Source organism: Kryptolebias marmoratus, linkage group LG2, assembly GCF_001649575.2.
Source record: "Kryptolebias marmoratus isolate JLee-2015 linkage group LG2, ASM164957v2, whole genome shotgun sequence".
Taxonomy (NCBI): Eukaryota; Metazoa; Chordata; class Actinopteri; order Cyprinodontiformes; family Rivulidae; genus Kryptolebias; species Kryptolebias marmoratus.
This window is the reverse complement of record NC_051431.1, coordinates 270,148-278,373: the sequence shown is the minus strand read 5'-3', so window position 1 is coordinate 278,373 and position 8,226 is coordinate 270,148. Positions and strand designations below refer to the sequence as shown.

General features: G+C 41.2%; 1 protein-coding gene across 1 annotated transcript in view; it reads right to left on the bottom strand.

Annotated features, from left to right (window-relative positions):
* Positions 1 to 3,159: 3,159 nt before the first annotated feature.
* Positions 3,160 to 8,226, bottom strand: part of LOC108229281 (sodium/potassium-transporting ATPase subunit beta-3-like) — a 7,626-nt gene continuing 2,559 nt past the window's right edge. The window contains exons 2-7 of the mRNA XM_037979375.1: positions 7,548 to 7,676; positions 7,348 to 7,446; positions 6,973 to 7,160; positions 6,106 to 6,156; positions 5,847 to 5,933; positions 3,160 to 4,076 (exon numbers count right to left, since the gene is read on the bottom strand). Coding sequence (XP_037835303.1) covers positions 3,909 to 4,076; positions 5,847 to 5,933; positions 6,106 to 6,156; positions 6,973 to 7,160; positions 7,348 to 7,446; positions 7,548 to 7,676 — 722 coding nt within the window. The 3' untranslated portion in view covers positions 3,160 to 3,908. The remainder of the gene's footprint in view (positions 4,077 to 5,846; positions 5,934 to 6,105; positions 6,157 to 6,972; positions 7,161 to 7,347; positions 7,447 to 7,547; positions 7,677 to 8,226) is intronic.

The window sequence follows — 8,226 nt, the reverse complement described above, 5'->3', positions numbered from 1 at the left end:
TCATAAACCTTCTCCAGATCCACAAAACACACGTGGACTGGACAGTCAAACTCCCAGGACCCCCCAGCATGGTAAATGGAATGAGAGCAGATCTAGTCTGAGCTCTAGACCTAACCCCTAACACCTGACCCTCATGCTTTGACACAAAGTTCTGCCAGATGACTCGGGACACTGAAACACAGATTATGGCTCACACACTTGGGCAGTGACAATTTTTTCATCTCTCAAAGAGGGTCATGTCATGTCCCCAGCCCTGGTCCTCATGCCCCACTGTCCTGCATATTTAGATGTTTCTCTGCTCTAACACACCTGATTCAAATCCTTGAAGTACCTTCTCAGAGTGTCTTCAGGTCTTGCAGAAGCCTGGCAATGACTCGTTCATTTCAGTCAGGTGTGCTGAAGCAGGGAAACAGCTAAAACATGCAGGACCGTGGGCCACGAGGACCAAGGTTGGAGACCTCTGATGTGGGTGTCAGGACCGTGGGCCACAAGGACCAAGGTTGGAGACCTCTGATTTGGGGTGTCTATTGATGCAGACCAACGAGCTGAGAAGGATCCACTTGGTTTCATGTCTCTGTGACCTTCCCTTAAGGACTTAGGACCATTTTGGAGTATCCCAAAGATTGTTTCAGCTATCAGCTTAGGGTCACCCACCAAAACCCAAGTAGACCCCATTGTCAGGCCTCTACGACTAACATTTCTCATCTTATTTCCTCTCTGTCTGGTGGCAGTAACCAGGCTCAAACTGAAGGCAGCAGAGCAACAACACGTGACAGAAGAGCCACGTCTTCATGACTGCAAATATATTTGTTAAGAAAGACTGAAGTTTCAGCAGACTAGTGTTGTTCAGGATGGTGTACAGTATCTAGAATTAAAATAAAAACAGGCTTGTGGACATTTTTTAAGAATTTAGAAAGTTTTGCCTCTAACTTTATTAATATACTGTCTGCTTGTTTCAAAAACTGTAACTTGTCACAAAAGATGAAAACCAACAGATTTTAATCATGAATCAACACGCTGTTTATTTCCCACCTTCAGCAGTTTTAGATATAATGAAACATCATTTATGTGCTCAATAGTAATTTCTCTGGTATTCTGAATAAAACAAAAGATTTCACAGCACAAATAAACAGCAGTGAGGTCATGATGGAGATTCACCAATTGGAGCTCTGCTGATAATACCATAGTGTTTAAATGGCCACACAAAACTCATTACAATCACACATAATTCACATTTTAAAAACTGTACAAGTTGCTGAACAGAAAAGTTACATTTTGATAAATCTGACCAGATTAACCAGACAGAAGTTTTCATTTTAAATAAAATCTGCTCAGATATTAACTGACAGCCAAGATAAAGTTTATTTCTCTCATTTTTCTAGTTTTTCACATATGGGAAAGGGCAGCGCAGTGGAAGGAACTTTTATTGAGGATTTTTCCCGTTTATACAGTTACTATTAGCACAGGGCAACAGACAGGAAACTGGAAATTCAGTCATGTTTTTACCTCATCGATTTAATTTTGGCTGTTATTTTTATTTGTATTTCAAAAACACAATAACAACATGATATTAATCAAAGTCAAACATTAATCTTTGTTAATTTGTTCGAACATTGTTCTTGTATTGTCCTGCTCTATATTCTGTTTTTTTACACATTTCTTTTTGTTTGAATAAGAAGAACATTTTGTCTTTCGTAGCTCTTCCTGTAAAACAGATACTTCTGGCTGGAAACTTATTAATTGGATTAAAAACCATTTGGATGCAAAACAAAAAAGAATCTAACAATAAAAGTTAAACTGAGTTGTTCCCGGCCATGAAGAACAGAACATGGTAGAGTTGTGTTTCAGACATGGCCTGTGGGAACCTGGGGTGCTGAGGGTACCACAGCACCCCCTTGTAGATGACAGAAAAGAAAGAAAAAACAAACCAAAAATAAATAAATAAAAAAGGAAGGAATGAAAGAGTAACAATAAAACCATAACCATCAGTGTTATGTAAGATTATAAATCAAATATATTTTTTATGATAATGTCCCATCCTTCTTTGGGGTTGTACAGCTTTTCTCACTGAACACGCACCCTGCTTTTGGACGGCATTAGGGAGTGTGCTAGGGCGTTCCAGTTAGCTGTGATATGAGTTCAGATCTTTACGGTGTTGGAACGTGACAGGGGTGTTCTCTCAGAGTAGATCTGAATAAGAAGCTAGCTACCAGCTAACGAGTCGAGAGCTAACCAGAAGGGTTGAGAGCACCAAATCTGGGGAAGGTAACTCATTGTGCTTCACTTGATTTCTGCTGCGCTGCCCTGTTACTAATGCTAAATATTCGGGATGTAACGGTACGCCGAAGTCACGGTTGAGGGTCACCATTTGGTACAACAGCAAAAGAAACTGATGCCAAAAGCTGGTTTTTGTTTTTTCTTTTTCAACACTCTCCCAGAAGCAGAAGCTGTAAACAAACCACCTTTGTTAGTGGAGAGGGTCTCAGGTAGAGCAAGGCAGGATTTGTCAACTATCTTAGGTCTAAAATAAAGACAATAAGTTATATTCTACCATGTTTTTCACTACATCTGAACTGTAAACAGTGTCAAACAGAACATTTAATACTCTCTTGAGTTTAGAAAATATTACAAAACAAAAAATAATAATTTCAGCTTGTTACAAAACAAAAAGTGACACAAACTAAATAATGTAAAAATAAAAAAATAAATAAAATAGTAAAGACTCACACTGAGCTTCTCAACGAGCTGAGTGGGAAAATGATTCTTGATATGAAGGATATCAAATCGACAAATGGAATGTTTCAAAGTGCACATTACACGACATGCTGGTGTAGATTCGCAGTCATCCGGGACACGGTAAATCCCCAAAAAAGGTTAAAAACAAAAACAACTGGACTTCTATCCTGTAGCTGAAGACGTTTCGCTTCTCATCCGAGGAGTTTTCTCAGTCAGAAATAGAGAGTGTGGAGTTATTTCAGCTTTCTAAAACCATTAACGGCGCATTAAGCCTGATCCCCAGTCAGTTTCTCTCCAATCAGCACCTGCATTCATGTGACCAGAGGGACCCATCAGTGAGTCAGCCTAACAAGGACCCTAATGAGCCTCTATTGTTAGGAGAGTGAGTTAATCTGCAGGTGAATCCAGTTTACAGAACGTCTCAGCTTTAAAAGCTGGAACTTCACCCTCTCTGCTTTTTGAAGTGAGAAAGTGAAATGTCTTCAGCTACAGAATAGAAGTCCAGTTGTTTCTGTTTTTAACAATATATGACGCAACTGCTTGCCATACCTGCAGCTCTCATCGCTCTCCACTGCTGCTGCGGATCATAACCAGGAAACTTTTCTGATTTAAATCCAACAGGCAGGGTTTTTTTAGCTTGTAAGGTGTTTAAATAGGATCTTCCTCTGCTTCTTTTCTGTTGTGGCTGTTAGCAAAATGTAGTTTAATAAAACCTCCTACGGCAGTGATCATCACCTGTGACTACCATATTTGTTGTGTACTTTAATGTACTCGTACCAAACATCTGTACCGTGATGGTACAAATACATGTACCGTTACACCCCAACTAAATATCACTTTTTAATATGTCACTAACATACAAAAGTTTAAAATAAACAGATCAATGTGCTTCTGGCTCACATGCTTCCACAGCAGACCTGATCTGCTCCGGGTGTCAGAACCGGTTCCACTTCAGAAAATTGGTGTGTAAGTAAACCAGGAGGAGGCCACAAAGATTCTGGCAGTGTAACATCGTACCTCAGGGGTCCAGATTGGATTTTTAGAACCTGAACGAGACGAAACAGATTCAGACATGTGGGATCAGATCAGGTCTGGGCAAAAAGTTTCCTGAATTTGAGCTTGTTTTTGTTCCAGGTTTGAATCTTGATGTCCATGGCAGCTGATGCCTCAGATTACTGAGACACTTTGACCCTAAAAGTGACACGACCCAGATACTTGTCCCGGTCATCACTGTTACGCAGGTTAGATCCATCCACTTTACACTCCACCGTCTGCTCCACGTTGTAGTCTTCTTCTGCTAACAACAACTTCACGGCTACCAGCGGCTGAACATAGTTAGGCTGTAAAATAATCAAATGAAAAGAACTTTATCTAACATGCAGACAAAGTGTGAAAACAAACATTTTCATTCAGCTCCTTATCAGAAGGCAACAACAGAACCAGTCAGTGATCAATCAACTGCTTTACTTCCTCACACAGTTAGTTTATATTGGTTTAAAAGTTAAAACTTTAAACATATTAATACGACCATGATTCGAATTCGGTTAATTCCCTCCCCCTGCCCCCATTAAAAACTTGGAGCTCCACTCAAAAGAGGTAAAAGCAACTAGTTGGGGGTTGACTTTCTGTAGTAGTTGTAATTCTAGTTTGATATGGTGATTTCAGATCCGCTAAAGTGGACTGTACCAACTCATAACACTGCTGTTACATGACTGGTTCGCCAGAACTTCCTCGAGGCCAGCTGAGTGTTCTTCTTCATGGTCTTTGCTTCTATGCTTCTGTCTGTCTGGCCTTTCTGTACATGTCTACCAACAGATCCTCTAGTTCCCACCATGACAGGTACCAAGCTGTATCTGCCATAGCTCCTGGAAGCCACACCCTGAACATGGCCCATTCAAAGTCCAAGTCCACCAGGTGGTGATCAGTTGCTCTGCTCTTCTCTTCACCCAAGTGTCCAAGACATAGGGCCACAGGTCGAGATGATACAATTGCAAAATGGATCACTGACCTTTGGCCCAAAGGGGCCTGGTACCAAGTACGGTTATAGACCATTATGTGCTCAAGCACGGTGCTCGCTGCTTAGCACATAAGTCCAATAACAGAATCCCCTGGGTTCAGATTCCTCACACTCGCTCCCCTCCAGGTGACTTCATTGTTGCTCACATGGGTACTGAATCCACAGGTGGCACCTTTTTCAGGACACCATCCAGAGACTCCAAGAAGGTTGAATGCACTGAACTGTTATTCAGTGCAAAAGCACAAACTTCAGTCAGAACCTTCCCTTCTGCAGCTCCAAGCCACAGAGAGGCAATCCTCTAGTTTAGCAGAGAGAACTCCAACACTGAGGCGCTCAGCCGGTAAGAATCCCCACGCCCGCCTGTCGCTTCTCTCCCTGAGCAACTCCAGAGTAGGAAAGAGTTCGGTCTCTCTCCAGGAGTTGGGTTCTAGAGCCCAATCTGAGCCCAACTATATCTAGCTGGTATTGCTCGAAGTCTCACACAAGTGAGGAATTGTTCCACATTCCAAAACCCAGTTTCTGACACAAGGAATCTGCATGCCCAGAGTCCCTCTGTCACCTGCCACCTGGCTTGAACTACACCTGACAGCTCTCCGTGCAGGTGGTGGGCAAACAGAGAGGAAGCTTCTCCTTGTTTTTCAGGATTCAAGGCCAAACCTCCAGGTGCTCACCGGCCTGGCTCCACGATGGTGATCCGGTTTCCCTCTTCCAAGTAAGGTTACTTGTTTTATGTGGCATTCTTTCATTGTCAGTGTCTTCAAATCTGACCCCTCATTTGATGCCAGCTTGCCATGTGCGACCCTACCAGGGGCTAATGCCCCAAACAACATAACCCCAGGATCACCGGGGTGTTCAAACCCCTCCACCACGTTAAGGTGGGAACTCTGCAGGTCTACTACTACACAAGCTACTATCACACCAAATTTTAGCTCAATAACTGTTTATGTGAGTGAGTTATAGCCATTTCTGTATTTGCTAAAGTTGCTCAGCTGTATTTCCATTATGATATATCACATATTTAAAGAAAAATACATTTAAATATATTAATTTTCTGATTTTATATCAACAAACTAATCAAATGATATTTACTTACATGAGCTTTTTTTCCATAGTAAGGAAAAAACATCTTATCCAGACGACCTTCAGGTGGGAAGTAAATCATGTGTAATGGAGTGTCTCTCTAGCAGACAGCAAAGGATAAATACACATATTTTGATAATAAATAAAACTTTTCAAACCTCTGATCTGTTACTGCTCTCATTTATAAACTATAAATCTTTGCAATCTATAACAACAACGTGTGTTTTCCTTTTGTTGTGGGATACCAGCGAGGAGTAAAGTACCTGACTTACCTTGGATGTACAGTTGATATACGGTTCTCCTTGTGGCTTCAGTCCAATGACCTGCAGACAAAAACATCCAACATGGCCTAGGGTTAGGATTCTGAATACCAGCTGCAGATTCATCCTAATAAAACTTTGGAGACACAAACCAAATATCTTCTGGAGAAAGTTTTGATGGTCAGACGAGACAAAGATTAAGCTGTTTGGCTACAAAGACAAGAAGGATGTTTGGAGGAGTCACGGTGAGGCTTACAAACCTAAGAACACTGTACCAACTGTCAGGCATGGTGGTGGTAGCATCATGCTGTGGTACAAAGTTGATGAAATAATGAAGAAGGAGGGACTACCTCAAAATTCTCGAACTTCACCTTAAATCAACAGCTGGAGGGCTGGGACTTGGAGACAGTTGGGTGAACACATCACAACTGGTTTCTGATTGGTTAAGTTAGGCTAACATTAAGCTTCTGGAATGGCCTTCCAAAGTCTAATTACAAACTGGTGCATTCTGGTTAAAAGCCAGGTTCATGCAGGAAACCAACCACTTCAAAAGAAGAGTGGTCACATATCGGCAAGAATTCTGCCAAAAGCGTGTTGATGTAGACAAACGTCTGTGGTCCAGGTGACACTTGCTAAGAGTCATTTACCCAAACATTTTAAATTTTATATTATGTAACATCTATTTATGTACCATCCCTGTTTTAATTACAACAAATAAATATTCAGGCTGAGATGGTCAAAGGACCACTTGCCCGTCATTAAAAATCAATAACTCTTCACTCATATATGGTAATAAAACTTAGATTAAACATGTCCTTACAATATATTATATTATGTAATATAAAAGCTGACATCCTGCATGGGAAGTGTGTTACTGACCCGGTTCATCTTAATGATGATGCATGGTTGCCCTTCAGCGTATCCAAAACTGGTGTCCGGCAGACCGGAGCACTGACGCAGAATACTGCGTTTAAACTGGCAAACCTTCTTCACGGGTTCATCGTCCTGCTCCGTGTATTCACCCACCAGACACAAGTCATTACTCTCCTGGATGCTGTCGTTGTACGCTGCAAAAGAAACAGGAAATAGAAGTCATTTTATTTTTAGCCCTGTGCTTTTATTGCAAAGGTATCAGTGTTTAAATGAAACCACTTCCTGTCACAGGGAAGGCTGGGAGCCAATCAGCATGCAGGGTCTCTGCAGTTCTTACGTTCTGAAAGCATGTTGGTGTGTCTGTATTGGTGTTTTACTCACGGCGCAGCAGTTCGTGCAGCTGTTGGACATAATCCTTGTAGTTTGTCGAGTCTGTGCGATTGTAGGAGATTTCAATAGCATGTGGACGAATCACCAAACCTGAAAACAAGCAAATCAATATGAATTATTCAGTGTAAATATTTATACATAAGTATAAATATGCTGTGTTTGTTAGCGTTGATCTGAAGTGGAAGAGTAACCTGGATCAGCCAGTCGATCCTGATGTTGTGGAACATTTTCGTCGAGTGTTTGTAACATCACCCACATGGTCAGGGAAAACATCCCCGCCAAAAATCCATAAAAGATGAGGTAGAACAGGAGGATTAGACCTGAAAAATTCAAACAGTACTTTATTTATTCACAGGCGATGAAACATCCAGGCTGCAGATCTCTCCCAATGAGAACACAATGATGAAGTAATGAGATACCAACTCTACTGGAGGTCAAAGTTACAGTTAGGCTTAGTTAGGCTTAGAGTTAGAGTTAGGCTTAGTTAGGCTTAGTTAGGCTTAGAGTTAGGCTTAGACTTAGAGTTGGAGTTAGGCTTAGAGTAAGAGTTAGGCTTAGTTAGGCTTAGAGTTAGAGTTAGGCTTAGTTAGGCTTAGAGTTAGAGTTAGGCTTAGAGTTAGAGTTAGGCTTAGTTAGGCTTAGAGTTAGGCTTAGAGTTAGAGTTAGAGTTAGGCTTAGTTAGGCTTAGAGTTAGAGTTAGAGTTAGGCTTAGTTAGGCTTAGAGTTAGAGTTAGAGTTAGAGTTAGGCTTAGAGTTAGAGTTAGAGTTAGGCTTAGTTAGGCTTAGAGTTAGAGTTAGAGTTAGAGTTAGAGTTAGAGTTAGAGTTAGGCTTAGAGTTAGAGTTAGAGTTAGAGTTAGAGTTAGAGTTAG